Here is an 18,748-nt window from a genome sequence, read left to right as displayed (position 1 = left end):
TGTGTATCTACATGTTCAGATCACTTACCCTTTTATACCCCCCAGTTAATTGTACCCTCATGTCATGGGAAAAATGTTGGAAAACCCAATGCCATGTGATAACGTGTATTTCTCAAGACAGCAGCAAAACCACCATTTTACCAATTCCTCTCAGCCAGCTCTCTCTGCTCAACCCATGCCTATTATTGTTTGGTGTCATTGCGATGCTCATGAAGAGCTGAATGCAAAAATGATCATCTCAAAAATATATCTGGTATTTCCAGATGTTTGGATCTACAGCACCAAAATTAAGTCCTGAAGAAATTTCCAGGCACTCCCCCACCATAAAATTAATTATGCGTGGGTCAGGGAGGTGGAGAGAGGTTCGTCTTAAGTCAGGCCGAGATCAGGCCTCTTGGCTCGATTTTTGCCTAAGCTCAGCCTTGATGTTCAGCCAGCTCAGATAGATGTTCAGTCATCCATTCAGTCATCCAGTCCATGGCTCAGTTTCTCCTGCAACTTTTTGGATTTTTCCTTTTGGAGTTTTGCTGCTATTGTGAGTGGTTCCTGTGCTCTTCCTTGGGAGAGGTAAACAATTGGCTTGGGTAATTTTCTCTTCATGCATTCATTCATCCATTCCGTGATCCATCCATGTTCTTGTTTTGTTAATGTATTTATGTAATTTAATGTCTGTTAAGGTAGTGGACCAGGTCTGTAGCCCAGACTTTGAATTTTGTCTTTCTTAGTGTAACTGTTCAATAAACCTTTTTAATTTATTCCAGTTGTGATTGTATAATTCTGACAAAGGTTGATCCACCAGACTCCTCATTTCCTATCAACAAATTTGGTGATTTCATTGATAAGTAATATCTTTAATAATAATTATTAAATTAAATCAATTCTTTTATTTTACTATATTTACCATATTACTTTATTTTATTGTTTTATTTGTTGGTTAAGTGAGGAGTTTTAGTAATTGGTTTCATTTGTGTTTGGTATTCAGAGTGCCGAACGATAAACAAGGGCATCAATTTCTAAGACTGCTGGGTTCAGACAATTTAATTTTTATTAAATTCTCACTTCACCGACAAACGTCATACCTACAGTGAAACATGGTGTTGGCAGTGTGATGGTATGGAGATGTTTTGCTGTCTCCGAACCTGGACAACTTCATTGAAGGAAGCATGAACTCTGCTATACACCAGACAATTCTTAAGGAGAATGTCTGACCATCTGTGTGTGAAAAAAGTGTAACTGAGTGATACAGCAGGACAATGATCCAAAACGCAGAAGCAAGTCCACATCTGAATGGCTAAAAATAAGCAAAAATTAAAGTTTTGGAGTGGCCTAGTCAGAGTCCTGACTTCGAGATAGAGATGATGTGGCAAGACCTGAAAAGAACAGTTCATATTCAAAAACCTTTGCAGTTCTGCAAACTGTGAACAGTGGGCCAAGATTCCTAGCATGTTGTTAATTTGTATTGTTTTCTATGATGAATACGTTAGCTACTGTGTGACTTGCTATCAGAATATTTAGAACATTGACGTTAAGAGAATGACCAAATTTTAAATTTCATTTATACTTACCTGATTAGATTAGTTTTAAGTCTAATTGTTGTCATTTCTTCTTTTTTTTTCCTTATACAACTTTTATTCATGTTACATTACATTACATTACATTACTTCATTTAGCAGACGCTCTCACCCAGAGTGAGTTCCAAATAAGGGCATCACTATGATGAGTAGTTATCGCGAAGTATTACAAGAAGTCAGTAATAGCACAAATGAAAAACAATTAACTACAGTACAACAATGCAGTCAGTGCATATAACCTACCCTGAAAGACAAAGTCAGTTCTGGCAGTGGTAACAAATACAGTACACCAGTTATATTTGTCTTGATTCAGTTTGTGGAAAGCGCTTCTCTCCAAGATGACCTTTTCTCTGTTGTGTCGACCTCGAGTGAGGTCAGCCGTGATGCCAAAAATGATCAGTCTGTGCAAGCCAAAAGTCAGTGCCAGTTCTATCATTGATGGGCTGTGAAAGCTGCTCCTTGTATTTCCTGATCTCCTGTTTGATACAAGGGATGGAGGGCCTAGGCCTAGAAGCCTTGCATTATGTTCACAGGAATCGAAACTTAGGTTGCTTTGATGATGATGGGTTGCCTCTGGTTCCTCCATTCTTGTATCTTCATAATCTTCATCATCATCATCACCCTGGCTTTGTGGCAGGGCAGATTTGGACACGTATTCCAATGAATGTTTAAGCAGCTCTTGAATTTTCTCATCTTCATTCTCGATGAGGGCTTCACAGACAGTGGGGTTGAGGAAACTTGCAGCTGCTAGAAGGGGAGAGAACTTCTGTTCCGCTGGATCCAAGGCAAAGCAGAAGTCCTGGTTTGTGTTTGCTTTCATTTTTTGTGAGAACGAGACTAGGTCCTGGTGCTTGTGCTCTGTATTCATCAAGGTGGCTAGGGGACCCACACCGAAAGTCTGACAGAAATCAAAAGAGGCAGAAAAATCATTTCATGTTACTTATTCACCCATGCCTGGCCAACATGCAAAAAAGTTTGCGAAAAGATGTAAGATATAAGAAGACGCAAGATCGAAACGTTTGTCTTGTATTGTACTGAGCACTTTTTACATACATTTTTGCATGTTATCCAGGTTCGATAAATACCATGAAATGATTTTTCTGCCTCTTTTGACTTCTGTGAAAGACTGTTGGAGTGTTGGTCCCCTAATCCTTCATCAGTTTGACTACTCTGATGGAAAAATTCCTTGTATGAGCAACATATACACAATGTCATTTTTAAGAGGAAAAAACCCAAAATATAATAGCATACCGTCGCTGTTCATCCTCAGACTCTGAGTCACTATCCTGGGTGTCATCTTCAGAGCTGGGCTTATCCTCTTCCACCACCTGTTTGAAAGCTGCAACCATATTGCTGCCATTGTCTGTGATGACTGTTAGGATCTTTTCTTTGTGTATACCCCACTCCCCTGTGCATCTGTCCACACATCATTTTATCAGCTGTGCTCTGTGTGGGTGGGTGATTTGTTCAAGGGCTAACAATATACGTTCTGCTTTATTTTGCTTAACACAAAAGTAGCAGACACTTATGGCAAGAAATGACACTGTTGCTCCCTTTTTTGTCCATATGTCAAGGCCAGTTGTTATTCTCTGGGCTGTGGCAAGTCAACATTTAAATTTCTGCCTCTCATCACTGTACAGTTTGTCTACAGGGTTGCTTATTTTGGCTTTTTTTGGCACAGTCAGTCTCTTATCTACAGTCTCTATCATATGGACAAAATCTTCATCCTCAACAGTTCTGGCAGGTAACCCAGAGCATGCAATCCAGTGGGCAATCTTGGAGAGAAAAATAGTGAAAATTATAAGTCTCTGAGCTTCAACCCATCATATACTATTCAACTAATTATATGTCATGTTTTCAGGCTAATTAATTTATTATTCTATTTCTAAGACAGGAGGATCTCAAGTTTTTTTTTTACAGTTCCTTGAAATAACTTACTCTTCCATGATTAGTCCCCCCCCCCATTGTCTGAGGATTCTACTTGGCTAGTTCATTATTTACTCTACTATTATTATTGATACTAGTTTCTCAATTCTGCTCCTGGGCACACAGTACTTCACATTTTAGGTCTCTCCCTGATTTGATACACCTGATCACCTCATCAGCTAATTACACTATGTAACACAATTTTTGTTCCTGGGTAGTAAGTGTTGTTTCCTAATTGCTTATGCCTAAAAAGTATAAAATGGTTATTATTCCCTTCAAACTTTGCTTTTGTGAGCAGGACAGTGATATTTTGAAATTTACCTATTTCCAATGAAAAAATGGGTGAATTTAAACATTTTCCTTCACATAAAGTCACAAAAAACAACATATGAATCAAAATTAACATGCATTTATACTAAAGTTATGCAGAAGTGACCACAAAAGATGTAGAAGTGAGTATTTTTTTCGAGATTTACCCATTATATGGTTCTCCTTATATGCTCCTTGGTAGCGGCGTTGAAAAGTCCCAGTATATCCTGGTGAAAGCGCTTGCCTTGCTCCTCCAAGTACGCTCCCATGTTCTCCTTGAATTTATCAAGATGAGCATCAAGGATATGGACTTTGAGGGACATCCTGCAGCCCATTTTGCAGTAGTTCTTCACCAGAGTCTCAACCAGCTCCACATAGTTTTCAGCCTTGTGATTGCCCAGGAAGCCCCGAACCACTGTGACAAAGCTGTCCCAAGCTGCTTTCTCCTTCCTAGTGAGCTTCTTGGGGAATTCTTTGCACTCCGGGATCTTCTTTATCTCTTGTCCGACAAAGATACCGGCTTTGACCTTTGCCTCAGACAGCTTAAGGAAGAAGTCTTGAAGGTACTTGAAGGCTGCAAACTCCTTATCTAGATTTGTGACAAATTGTTTCATAAGGCCCAATTTTAGCAGTGCAGTGGTGGCATCAACACCTTCAGCAGAACACCAGCAGAACTCGGTCTGCTGTGACCAGTACTGCCTGTGGTAGTGCGCTGCAGTGTCCCTAGTGTCCCAAAGGCAAAGATAGCAGGGAAACTTGGAGACCCACCCATATATATATATATATATATATATATATATATATATATATGGAGAGCGAGAGAGAGAGAGATATATATGGATTAAAATCCATATATAAATATATATATGTTGTGATACTTCACCTACACTGGGTTAATTCACATGACATATACTCACCACTTTTTCTACAGTCCTCAGAATAAAGGAAATAACCAGATAAGCATCTGACATTCACACATTTATCAAAACTGACAACATTTTATTTGGGTAAATAAATCACATTTATTTCAGCCCTCTAGAAATAATGAGCCAGCATTTGCTGTCATTTACATGTGTATGGCTAATGGCCAGTATGAAAGTTCTGGTAGTTTCTCTGTTATATTTAACCTGTTTTGTTCAAAACCACCAATATTTAGATACTTTTTTATATAATATTGTGAATGAATCATTAGAAAAAAAGTCAGAAAGCATCACTGAGTCTTCTCTGATAGAAAAAAAAATACAAAATCATGTATCCTGCAGGCTGTGCCCAGCAGCTCTTGTTTCATAGACAGCTAGGACCAAGGCAGCAAGCTTTAAACCAAAATGGCTGAAGATCATGGAGCCTGGACAAATAAATAAAAATAAAACATTACTGCAAACACATACATTAAGCTTATTACAAATTTGACCAATCACAGAAATATTTGATTCTGAACATATTATTTTGATATAGATTATCTTATACTCAATGCACTACTGTAAAAAATGACTGAAAAAAACTCATATAATTTAACACACAGACTTACTCTGCTCCTCATGGTGTGTGCAGATGTGTGCTTACAGGGAAGGGCTCCATTTTGGGCATGTGGATGCAGTTAGACTGAGGGACCAGTCCCAGGTCCCCCATCTTGTAGTGACACATGTGTTTAGTGGCCTTCAACAGCGGGAGGATTATTCCAGGTCTGTAAACATAGCAGAACTGGTGACTTCCTTAGGGGCCAAACCTCCCTGTAGCCTTCTCCTATCTGATAGATGAAGCTAAGAGAGACTTGACTTGTTTAGCACTGGAATCAGAACATAGTAAGCTGCTGCTCGAAGTATTTTTATTCATTTACAATGGACATGTACACTCAGTAACCACTTTATTAGGTACAACTCTCTAATACTGGGTAGGACCCCCCCCCCTTTGCACCCAGAACGGCCTGAATTCTTCCTGGCATGGATTCAACAAGGTGCTGGAAACATTCCTTAGAGATTCTGCTCCATGCTGACATGATAGCATCATGCAGTTGCTGCAGATTTGTTGGCTGCACATTCATGCTGCGAATGTCCTGTTCCACCACATCCCAAAGGTGCTCTACTGGATTGAGATCTGGTGACTGTGGAGGCTATTGGAGTACACTGAACTCATTGTCATGTTCCTGGAACCAGTCTGAGATGACGTGTGCTTTGTGGCATGGCACGTTATCCTGCTGGAAGTAGCCACTAGAAGATGGGTAGACCATGGTCGTAAAGGGATGCACATGGTCAGCAACAATACTCAGGTAGGCTGTGGCATTTAAACATTGCTCAACTGGTATTAAGGTGCCTAATGTGCGCCAAGAAAATGTTCCCCACACCATTACACCACCACCTCCAGCCTGAAAAGTTGACAGAAGGCATGATGGGTCCATGGATTCATGTTGTTTATGCCAAATTCTGACCCTACCATCTGCATGTTGCAGATGAAATCGTCAGACCAGGCAATGTTTTTCCAATCGTCTACCATCCAGTTTTGGTGAGCCTGTGCCTACTGTAGCCTCTGTTTCCTGTTCTTGGCTGACAGGAGTGGTACCCGGAGTGGTCTTTTGCTGCTGTAGCCCATCCACCTCAATGTTCGACGTGTTGTATGTTCAGAAATGCTTTTCTGCATAGCACTGTTGTAGCGTGTGCTTATTTGGGTTACTGTCGCCTTCCAGTCAGCTTGGACCAGTCTGGCCATTCTTTTCTAACCTCTGTCATTAACAAGGCGTTTTCAAGCCGCGCTGAATGTTTTTTGTTTTTTGCACCATTCTCTATACACTCTAGAGACTGTTGCACACGAAAATCCCAGAGATCAGCAGTTTCTGAGATACTCAAACCACCCCACCTCGCACAAACAATCATCCCACAGTCAAAGTCACTTAAATCAGATTTCCTACCCATTCTGATGTTTGGTCTGAACAGCAGCTGAACCTCTTGACTATGTCTTCGTGATTTTATGCATTGAGTTGCTGCCAGATGATCAGATATTTGATGATTAGATATTTGCATCAACGAGCAGGTATACAGGTATACCTAATAAGGTGGTCACTGAGTGTACAGTACAATTATGCAATTGCACATTTACACATGCATTGTACTCGGTTTAGCCTTAGGCACATTTTTATTGTTTTTCCCATGTTCCACAGTATAAAACTTACTAACAACTAAACCTAAATATATTAATTGAATATAAAGCATATAAATGCATTTTAGAAATGTAGATTCACTCCCTGCTGGGATTATGCTGAAGTATTCAAGTTTTTAATCGTTTTTCCCTATTTTCTGAAATTACATCAAAGATTAGGTATTACTTGTGAGGGCTGAGACCTCTGGGTCAATTAAGACAATTCTGTAGGAGATCCCAAAAAAGGAAGACTTGGTGATGTACAAGATGTACAAGTATGGGGTATACCCAACCAATCTGCAAGCTGACCAAGACAAACTCCCCTTTTCCATGTACCAACATAAGTTTTTATTTATTAAATGTCATTCCTGGGACATCATTTATAAAGCATGTTTACACATAAATATGAATTATGCATATGTAGAAGAAACATAAACTATTAACCATGTTCTGATTTATGTACCTTGACCCTGACGTGATAATGTTCATGCTTCCACGCAAACTCCACACCATCCCTACAAACTAATCCTTGTGCCTGAACAATTGTATGGTGGACATGAGACAGGTTTTCTCTCTTGTACATGTGACTAATTAGAAGAGCATACAGTATTGAACAAACAGCCATGGTAATAATATATGTGTTTCTACAAGCATGGCTGTAGCACAAAGTGCTTTACAGCTGTAAAAGTGAAAATCAGTTTTCAGTAAAAGACAGATAAAAAACAAGTAGGAACAATGCACAACACATGTTACAGGCAACACACATTGCCTGGTGTAGAGTAGGGATGTCAATTAATTGACTGTCAGTCAGGAGTTTATCTCAACAGTAAAATCTAACCATTAACACACCTTTTTCCAAACCATTCAAAATAATAGGTAGTTGTCAAAAGCTTTTCTTATCTGAAGAAATTGCTTTCTTGTGCAGGATGGCAGGGTTGAGCAGGATTGAAAAGGGGGTGGGGGGCAGATTTCCAGTAAATTTTGAAAGTTTCCAGGGGAATTTTGTCTCAGCAACTTTGGGAATTTATCCTTTTGTAAATTCTGCCTTTAAAATTTTTCAATAGAGGGTGTCTGTGTAACCTTTACACACTTTACACACTTTTTGTTTTTACTCATTAAGTTCTATAAGAGCCATATTGCTATTTATGTTTAACACAAAAAACATACAAGTAATTAAGTATACAGAATAGGCTTGCTTGACATACTGTATTGTGTTGTGCTAAATGGTAAAATCTTTTGACCTCACCCCACACACACACCTCCCACACATCCTGTATGCACACACCGCTCATGCAATCCTATACCCATGCATTCAGATATCAACTCATACTGCCACAAAATGCTCACATATACAGTCACACTCATAACATGCATGCTTGTACACATACAGACTCTCCTGGAATGCTCAGACTTGTCAATATCGAGAAGACTCCACAGACTTTTCCAAACTATCCACACACCTCTGTTTACACACCCACACACGTGTCCTCAAACATCCACACTTACATGGGGATGAAGATGTTTTGTAGTTTTTGTTTGTATATGACTGTTATGAATATAACTTCTCACTTGAAAGTATCTATAAAAGGTATCTATAAAAATGTAAGTGCAGTAGATCATGCATAAATCAAACTTTCTAAATATATTCAAGCCTTTCTGGGCCTACATTTGAAAGGCATTAACATTTTATTTGGGTAAAATCGAATTATTTCTGTCAATACTCCTAAACTCCACCCTTGGCTTTTTGCCATTCCATACAAATTGGTTTAACATTCTATCCCATGTTTTAAATGTAAACATACTGGTGTACAAAGGTAATGTCTGAAACAAAAAAAAAGCGAGGTAGTACATTCATAAGAATATTTATAGAAGTATTAATATGCTGTGACAGTGACATAGGATTCATCTCCCTCCTGTTAACATCCTTCTTTAACTGAACTTCCAAGTGTTCATAATTCAGTTAGACAGTAAATCCAAATATTCAGTCATTATGATCTCCAGGTACCCCATTCAATCTTAATTCCATTTCCATTTATATTCAACATTCAATGTTCTTGGGATTTGGGACATACCCAAAATCAATGCCTCACATTTCTGCATGTTTAATTTACATCAAGAGATATAGCTATATTCTTAGCCATACTCTCATAGTGTGTATAACTGCTGGTAATGACCTTTTAAGATTTTGGTTATACAACACCACATCTTCTGCAATATTCACCCTTTCAATCTCTTGTTGCGACCCAATGCTTACTGCTATAGGATCAATGTAGAGCGCAAAGATGAGGGGGGACAGAGGATCCCCTTGTTTACTTTCCCTTTGTAGCCTGAACCTATTTGACAGTGTTCCATTCATTTTAACCTGTGCTTTGGAAATTCTACACATTGCATGTAGCCATTTAATACAAGTGCTATGAAAGCCAAAGCCTTTATATTGTTAGTATCTACATTGTATTTATCTAATTATCCACAGGAACTGTCCCAGGGCAAAGTATCACTACCGTACCAAGCCAGATGACACCAAAATGTCTGCTGGAACTGACGTCAAACAAAGTGTCACTACCATACCAAGGCAGATAACACCAAATTGTCTACAGGAACTGTTCTAGAACAAAGGGTCATCAACACATCAATACCTGTAGTCCACTGCCTCTGTCTAAACCCAATCAACAACTGTTGAGGTGTGGCCTAATCGCACCTAAGTATTTCTGTGAGTGTTCATCTGAGCCTAGGCAGTCTAGTTTGGGCGATGATTGCATGCATAACTTTGGCATCTGGGGAATAAACCTTGTCTCTGCAAGAGTGGTCTCATCTCATTCATCCGACTGTCCATTCCACAAAGTAGAACCTAACAATATGTTTCAAAAATAAATCTTTTCTCACAATCTAAGGTAAGAATCAATGCTTGGATGTTAGCTTTATTTGATGATCTATAATATTCAGTGTTTGCCTTATGTTATCGGCAAACTGTCTTTTGGTAATGAAATCTGTCTGGTCTGAATCTACAATATGAGGAATAATCTTTGTTAGTTTGCCCGCTAAAATTCCAGTTAGTAATCTTTCCACATTCAACAAAGCTATTGGCCTAGAGGAACTACAATCTATGGGATCCTTTCCCTTCTTATGGATTACTGTAATCACTGAACTACACCAAGAGTCTGCCCACTGACCCTGATCCAAAGCCCAGTTGAAAGCTCTTCCCAAAACAGGCTTTAATTGTTCCTATAATTGTAAAAAATTCTCCACTATCCCTTCTGAAATTGTTTCTACAGAAACAATTCTAAGATATCCCTTATGATAGATTCAAACATCTTACATGGGATCCAAGTTAAACAAACTTGAGCATAGTTCCTGGGATCAGTGAAATCCCTTTTCTTGCCTTACACTGCCCTATTTTAATCGTCATGACTAAAAGTCATCATCATAAAATTTGGCCAAGAAAATGGAACAGTAGCAGACAGCAAATCAATCTTGCAAGATTGTCCTGGGAAAATCAGACACTGGACTCTGACTGGATGCAGTTTTTGTTCACTTTCATAATTGTGTTAGTCCAAATTCAAACAAAAATGGCTTAAAGAATCTGTACATTTTAAATAGTTGTTATTCACCCTGGTTAAGTAAGTTAATACAATAGTTTCTGTAATCTTACAAACTGTTACAAAAAATCTTGTCTCACAAATATAGTCCACTGAAGAGACTGCAGGCAGACTATATGGGCAGTTGTGGGATTAATGAAGGGAAAAAAAAGGTGTTGTACCTCTGAGGGCCTTGGTCTTTCTTGTGTTCATGTAGAGAGTCTGTCTCTACAATGAACTCTGTCAAAGCAGGTCCTTTCCCCAGCAGGGCAGCACTATCAAGCACCACAAAGAGCTTTTGCAGCATCTGGTTTCGACGTGCAAGCATCATTACCTCTGAATCTTCCTCATTGGGCACCTCCTGAAATTAAGGCCTACAGTAAGTCCTTAAATCCATATTATTGAGTTCTGTTCAGTTGAACATATCACAATTCATATTGTGATGAAAGAGTGAGGCTTCATGAATTGTAAAATGAGTGAATCTATCATGTGTAATCAGTTACTCACTAGATTGAAACAATCATTGTGCTTTTTCTTATTTGTTGTTCTTTGAAGTCATTGATTGACAGTACATAATAGTTCTACCACTATGAAGTTCATGAGGCCTCCATCTCCCATCACTAACAATGACTCGGTTGACTGTAACAAAGACTATTTATTGATGTAATACTGTGGTAGAATTATGTCATTCAAAACTGCGTTTGAGTGCGTTATATTGTTGGAGTCAATTCCAGAGTCTTGGAGAACCTACGCTGAGCATAGAAAAGTATCTTGTCCCCTTGTTTTTGCAATGAACCATTGGTATATTCAATAATCCACTATCTGATGACCTAAAAGCTTGAGCAGGCATGTGTGATTGAAGCATTTTTGTTACATAATTTGATGTTGACGTAGGGGAATTTTCCTTTAAAAGCAGTAATAAAATCTTAAAATCAATTCTAAAAGTAACTGAGACTGACATAGAGGCGTAAGAAGAAGAGAGAATTTGCACTGAGACCCAACAAGTGAATTAGTGACCAGAGTTTTAGCAACAAGCTGTTTGCATTGCTTGACTTTATAGTAGGGATGCGGTGATCCAATAATCAGTATTGGTATCGGTCCAATACTGGCCAAAATCACTGGATCGGATATCGGAAAAAGGTATAATCTGATACAATCCATTAGCCTAAACTATCACATAAATGCTTAACTAAACTTTGAGCAACATGCCGTACAGAGAGATGCATCACGAGTAACACAGATGAGCAGCATGTCTCATGTGAACAGTAGCTAGAACTAGGGCTGTGACGGTAATGAGCAACAAATCACCATGATTTAGCGGTTTACGCCCTCCCCCCATGATGTCGGTAGGCTATCTACTACAATCGCTGCTTGTATAAAGTGCTGCAAAAAATCCAAATGTACTCATTCTTTATTTTACAGTCTTTTTATTTTACATGGCAAACGCAGATGTGCTGAACGGCAAATTTTGTTTTAACCCTTTTGCGCATACGGTCACACCGGTGTGATTGGCCGTCTAGCGCAGTGTTTCTCAACCCTCTCCTTGAGTACCCCCTGCCCTGCATGTTTTAGATCTCTCCCTGCTCCAACACAGCTGATTCAAATGATCAACTCGTTATGAACTCCTGAAGCTGCTTAATAACAAACCGATCGTTTGAATCAGCTGTGTTGGAGCAGGGAGAGATCTAAAACATGCAGGGCAGGGGGTACTCCAGGAGAGGGTTGAGAAACACTGGTCTAGCACATATGCTAAAACTGGTGCGATTAGAACACTAGATTGGAGAAATTCTAGCTAATTTTAGCTTTGAGGAAACAGTGATTTAACTCTAAAAATATAGCAAATGCTAACTGAAATCTATAAGAAACTTAATAACGCAAATGAAAACATAACGAACCATATAAGGTAACACACACGCTACATACCATAACAAATAAGTTACATGTGAAAGGGTTAAAACAAAATTTGCCGTTCAGCACATCTGCGTTTGCCATGCCTTTCAGTAATTCAGCCAGGTAAATATCCGTGCTGGAATTACAGAAGGAAGTTGCGGTCAAACTTGATAATATGATTAATTTGCGTTAACATTAATGTGTTAAAGTTTCCAGATTAATCGTGAACGAACGTTGCAGTGATGCGGTAATGAGCTCAACCTCGCGGTAGGCGTCTCATATTGCGGTGACGTGGTTATTGTCACAGCCCTAGCTAGAACGTGAGTGAGACCTGTCAGCAGTGCTGTCATCATGTCTGCTGTGTAGAGTTATTTTAAGCTCAAGAAAGAAAAAAGCAAAACAGCCAAGTGCAATTTATGCAATGCGAGTGTTTCGAGGGGTGGCAGCAGCGTTGGAAACAACAACACCACAAACTTGATTAAACATTTGCAGAAGCATCATGGAAAGGAGTATGCCGAATTTATACAGGCAAAGAGTGCCAAGAAGAAAAGTGTGCTGCAACAACAAACTTTGCTGGAAACAATTCAGAAGCGTGAGAAACTCCCTCCAACAACAATCACAGAGGTCAGGAGGTATGTCAAGAGGTCATGTGAGGTATGGTGGCTATGGGGTGAAAAGTGACTGAGTGGGAAGGCCATGAAGTGTGAGGGGGGTGATTTTAAAAATGAATGGGAGTCTATGGGAAAACAGGGATGAAAAATGACAAAAACCGGAGAACGAGTGTGGGTATGGTTTAGCTGTGTACAAGCAACCCGATCGGGGTCAGACTGGACGGGTTACAGTTGGATTGGGGTCGATATCTCGAAAACTGTGGGAGGAGAAGTGTTAAAAAATTTGGTGGAATAAGAAGAAAAAGAAGAACTAGATAAGTGCATTTCCTGGAGAAAATGCAGAGTGTGATTGCCATCCAGCAGCGAAAATGTGCTGAGACGATCACTAGGATGTAGCTAAGTGATTGCTAGGCTGTTGCTAGGTGGTTGCTAAGGTATATAAGGTGGTTGCTAGGGTGTTGCTAGGTTGCTAGGGCTTTGCTAGGTGGTTACTAAGGTATATGAGGTGGTTGCTATGGTGTTGTTGGGTGGTTGCCAGGGTGTCGCTAAGTAGTTGCTAGGTGGTTGCTAGGGTGTTGCTAGGTGGTTGCTAGGGTAAACAATATGGTCGCTGGGTATTGCTAGGGCCTTGTTGGGTGGTTGCCAAAGTGTTGCTAAGTGGTTGCTAGGTGGTTGCTAGGGTGTTGCTAGGCTAAACAATATGGTTGCTAGGGACACACCCACCTTTGGTGAAGCAAAGCACCCAAAGCAGCATATCAGGTCCTGTGGCTATTGGTCAAATGGTGACCGAGTGGTAAGACTGAAAAATGAACTGAAGTGAATAAGAGGATGGAGGGATAAAATGAGTAAAAGACAAGTGCGGGTCAGTTTGGGGTTCAATGAGTGTTGGGTGGCATGACCTGAGCCAGCATATGAGGTACTGAGATCGTAGGCTGAAAGTTGACCAAGCGGTAAGACTTTGAAAAATGAATTGAAGTCAATGGGAGGATAGAAGGATGAATAAACAAGTAAAAGAAGTGTGGGGTCAGTATGGGTTTCAGTGAGTATTGGGTGGCATAACCTGAGCCAGCATATGAGGTACTGTGACCGTAGGCCAACAGGTGACCATGCGGTAAGACATTGAAAAATGAACTGAGGTAAATGGGAGGATGGAGGGATGAGTGAATGACAAAAAGACAAGTGCGGGTCAAGATGGTCTTGGATGAGTGGTGGGTGATTTGTCCCGAGGCAACATGTGAGGTATGGTGGCTATGGGGTGAAAATTGACCGAGTGGGAAGGCCATGAAGTGTGAGGGGGGTGATTTTGAAAATGAATGGGAGTCGCAATCACACTAATTAATAGCATATATTTTTCCATGTCAAGCAGAGGAAAAAAATATGGAATCACTCAATGTTGAGGAAAAAACTAGAAAAGTGCATTTCCTGAAGAAAATGCAGAGTGTGCTTGCAACCCGGCAGCGATAACATATATGAAATAAGTGGCTAGGTGGTTGCTAAGGTATATGAGGTGGTTACTAGGTTGTTGCTAGGTGGTTGGTAGCGCGTTGCTAGATGGTTACTAAGGTATATGATTTGGTTGCTAGGGTGTTGTTGGGTGGTTGCCTGGGTGTTGCTAAGTTGTTGCTAGTGTAAACAATATGGTTTGTAGGGACACACCCACCTTTGGTGAGTGTTGGGTCACATGCCCCTAAGCAACGTATCAGGTCCTGTGGTTATTGGTCAAATGTTTTATTCTTCTTCTTTTTTTTGTCCCACTTCTCCTCCCACAAGTTTCAAGATATTGACCCCAAACCAACTGTAACCCATCCAGTCTGACCCCGATCGGTGTCCTTGTATATAGCAGATTTTACTCTGTTACCTTCAGGGCCTGTTTGAGGGCCATAGCTGCCTCCTGCAGAACAGTCTCCAGCTGTCGTCTAATGCTTTGTTCTTTCATCAGCTCTTGTCTTAGCCTCTCCACCTGGGTGCTGTTCTTTTCCAACTCCCCCTTCACTGACTCCAGCTCTTGCCTACATTGTATGTATGTAAATGCATAATTAGATACAGTCAGTGCAATGTTCACCTTCTGCTCTGACATATACTGGCCAGGGGTCTCTGACCTAAGGCTGCTGAAGTCCTGCTGTAGTGCACTATGTTGTCGCTGCAGCTGGGCATGCTGTGCAAGCCTCTTCTCATTCTCCTCCAGCTCCACACACTGCTGTTTATACTTCACCATCAGCTGATGTACAACCTGACACAAAAAAGGGACGGACAGGCTCATTAGATGAACAAGACATTATATGACATGTATACATGTATGAATTTGGTTAAGGTTGGGACAGCTGTGAAAATGGAACAATATTTAAGGAGAAATCTGTTTTACTACTATACAGGTGTGACAGACTTACCTTCTGTATGCTGAGGCTCCTGCTGTTGGTTTCCTTCAGCACAGGTTTTAGCACCTCCCCCTCCCATTTCAGTTGTTTCTTCCTCTGTCTTAGAACCTGATTCTCCTCTAATAGTTTGTCACTTTTGTCTGCAAGTCTGCGCAGCTGTGATGTAACAGATGCATTCTCATGGATGGCCCTTATGGTGGTCTCTGGCATCTTCCTGTCAGAGACCAGCCTTAACTCTGCAGTTACAGCTGCCACATGTTGCTGCATCTCTTTTTTCAGCCTGCAAGGAAAGACAGACTGGGATGGAACCTGATGGCAATGAGCAGAAACTGGTGATGAGGTTTAAGACTTGAACACCCAGCTGTAGTAAAAACAGCAACAAATGGTTTTAACACTTTAAGACCCAGCTGTAGTAAAAATAACGACAAATGACATTTGCAGCTTTTGGGCACTGTAGCACTTACCTGTTGTTGTCTAGCACAGCCTTTCTCTCCAGGTTGTAGATGACAATCTGGTGCTTCTGTTTCTGTTCTTCTAGCTGCTCCTCCAGAGTTGTAAAGCGTGACATAAACTCCTCTTTCTGCACTCGGAATTCCTCCAAAGCAGCCAGCTTTCCTGCTAAGGAGAAAGCACATGGAGCCTGTATCCAAACACATATGCTTTGCAGCTTAACCTTGTCCAAATGTATGTGGGTTGTGTGTGTCATGTATTGGTATGCTGGCTGTATCTTATGTCTGTTGCATATATGTGTGTTTATTGTATGTTTGGCATCTATTCGGCATAAGTTTTTTGTATGTTTTTTTGAGTCTCTCTTGTGTCGGGCATTATGGGCCTGCTTTACCAAGGGCTGTTATTCTGTATGCACACTGAAAGAAATTGCAATTGCTGTGTATTTCCTTTTTGCTAATGATGACAATTGCAAGCAATCAGATTTAAATATGAACTGCTCCTTTGAAAGAAATTCTTTTACATGATGGTGAAGAATAGTGATGATTATTTAGTGATCATTATATCAGTATAATGATTAGTCTAGCATAATTAGTCTGAACTAAACAGTGATGATTGTGTCTATGTAGTTTGTAGTAGTTTTTAAGGTGGTCGTGTAGCCAGGGCATGTCATCTACATTCGAATGTGATGCTGCTATGTTGAACTAATCATGCACACATGCACACTGTAAGTGTGTGCGTGGTGCAGGCCTACCAACGGAGAGGCCTAAGATGATTTCGTGCACTCATGTAGCTGTTAGTTCAGTCACTTCATAATTAACGACCTAGAGGTGATCTGTTGGTCACTGCATATATCACAACTGCAAGATACACTATATGGACAAAAGTATTCAGACGCCTGACCATTACATTGTAATGACATTGTATTTAAATACATGTACTTTAATATGGAGTTGGTCCCCCTCTTCCAGCTATAACAGCTTCCACTCTTCTTGGAAGGCTTTCCACAAGATTTTGGAGTGTTTCTGTGGGAATTTGTGCCCATTCATTCTGTAGAGCATTTATGAGGTTAGGCACTGATGTTGGACGAGAAGGCCTGGCTTGCAATCTCCGTTCCAGTTCATCCCAAAGGTGCTCGATGGGGTTGAGGTCAGGGCTCTGTGCGAGCCAGTCAAGTTCTTCCACACCAAACTCATCAAACCATGTCTTTATAGTCCTTGCTTTGTGCACTGGGGCACAGTCATGTTGGAATAGAAAAGGGCCTTCCCCAAACTGTTGCACCAAAGTTGGAAGCATAGCATTGTCCAAAATGTCTTGGTATGCTGAAGCATTAAGATTGCCCTTCACTGGAGATAAGGGGCCTAGCCCAAACCCTGAAAAACAGGTCTGGCCAAATACTTTTGTCAATATAGTGTACCTCAGCTCTTTGAAGCTATTTCACCGAATTCCAACAATGTGCAGTGATTTCACATGCTGGGTTTAGATGGACCTTTAAGCAGTATAAAATTTGATCCACAAGATCTTCAACTTGATAAAACAGGAAAAGAAACACTCCTCAGAGGTGCATCAATGAAATACTTGTATAGCAAGAAGAAATGCAATATGAAAGTATTAGCGATAAGCTAAATGTTGTGGGACAGACAAAAGAACGGTTAATGAAAGATGCCATGTTTGATGTCTCCTACTTACTACAATGTTAAGCCTACCTTATTATTACAAGTCAATGTTAGTGTTACAGTTAACAGCTACCTCTCCCATGCCTAAATACATTCATGCAGCTACCTTCCAAATTGCTTTTAGCCTTGGTAAATTGCATGAGTTATATCGCATTCATCTATGAGAATTTCCTCCTCCCACTCTTGCTCTTTCCTACAGGCATGCTTACAATTAAGCAAAAAACCACAGTCCACACATCTGCCACATTTAAGATGTGCAAATCTCAGTACATCACATCACTATTAATCATTTCCTGTGGTGACATTTTTGCACATATTAAATGGCCCACAAACCTTTAGTGAATCAGGTCCCATATGTCTTCTGTGAGCAAGCTGTATGTCTCATACCTGCTGCTCATATCTGTGTGTGTCTTGTGCGTGTGATATCTCCTGCATGTGTGTAGAGTGTGTCCTGTGACTATGATGAGATCCTCTGTAAAAGAGAATGGCATATCTCACCCAGGACCATGTTCTCAGAGGTGAGCTGGTCTTTCTGCTCCTGGAACTCATGGCGGAGTTGAGCCACCTGCTTCTCCAAGGACTCCTTCTCTGCCTCCTTGGCTTGCTTGAGTACTAGGAGATGCTCAGAGAGGTCTGAAAGCTCATCCTCTTTCTGAGTTAGAGATCGTTTCAGGAAATGCACAATGTCTTTCTTCTCCTTTTCCAGACTGCTGTATTTAAAGGAAAAGTCCCTCTGCTGCACCACCAGCTCATCACATTTCTTCTGGTATCTGAATAAGACAAGGGAATTGGCCATCTAATACTTCTTTTTCTACTATAAAACAGTACTATGATGAGCTGAGTGAATAACATTTCAGTAGCTAACTAGCTAGCATGTGCTCTGCCGATGATTGTCTTATAATGTTTTTTGCAAATTCACTAGCTAGGCAGACAATGGAACCAGATTTCATACAGTAGCAACTAGGAATGTAACCAATGTGTTGATTAATTGACTATCAATCATGAACATGCATGTTGACAGCAAAATCTATTCATCCACATACTGAACTCTTCAAAATAAAAGAAGGCTGTTACATGTTATTGGGTGATACTGCATGATATTCCATGTGGGGTGGGGCTTTCGCTTTCTCACTCCAACCTTTTCAGCTGAAGAAAATGGCAAAATTGTGCAGTTGCCTATTGTAACATTGTATCCTATTGTAACATTGTAATATTGTAACATGTTTTACCTGCAGCCGT

The 18,748-nt window shown here is 40.3% G+C and overlaps 1 protein-coding gene across 1 annotated transcript; it reads right to left on the bottom strand.

Annotated features, from left to right (window-relative positions):
• Nucleotides 1–5,205: 5,205 nt before the first annotated feature.
• On the bottom strand, nt 5,206–18,539 carry cfap157 (cilia and flagella associated protein 157). Its single transcript, XM_036545338.1, has 7 exons — nt 18,008–18,539; nt 15,851–16,004; nt 15,399–15,666; nt 15,111–15,241; nt 14,870–15,020; nt 10,693–10,871; nt 5,206–5,490 (listed from the first exon to the last, which is right to left on the bottom strand). Exons 1-7 carry the CDS (start codon nt 18,303–18,305, stop codon nt 5,343–5,345), a joined length of 1,329 nt encoding a protein of 442 aa, XP_036401231.1. The 5' UTR covers nt 18,306–18,539; the 3' UTR covers nt 5,206–5,342.
• Nucleotides 18,540–18,748: the final 209 nt, after the last annotated feature.

The sequence above is a fragment of the Megalops cyprinoides genome, chromosome 14, assembly GCF_013368585.1.
Source record: "Megalops cyprinoides isolate fMegCyp1 chromosome 14, fMegCyp1.pri, whole genome shotgun sequence".
NCBI lineage: Eukaryota > Metazoa > Chordata > Actinopteri > Elopiformes > Megalopidae > Megalops > Megalops cyprinoides.
Note: the sequence above shows the minus strand (reverse complement) of the source record. Positions and strands in the feature narration are given on the sequence as shown.

Excerpts from the sequence above, each read along its gene's own strand:
- cfap157 (XM_036545338.1), bottom strand. The coding sequence starts at position 18,305 with ATGGCCAATTCCCTTGTCTTATTCAGATACCAGAAGAAATGTGATGAG. Across the intron at positions 16,005-18,007 it reads CTCTGAGAACATGGTCCTGG|CAGGAAAGCTGGCTGCTTTG; the intron begins GTGAGATATGCC and ends CTTTCTCCTTAG. Across the intron at positions 15,667-15,850 it reads GCTGTGCTAGACAACAACAG|GCTGAAAAAAGAGATGCAGC; the intron begins GTAAGTGCTACA and ends CTTTCCTTGCAG.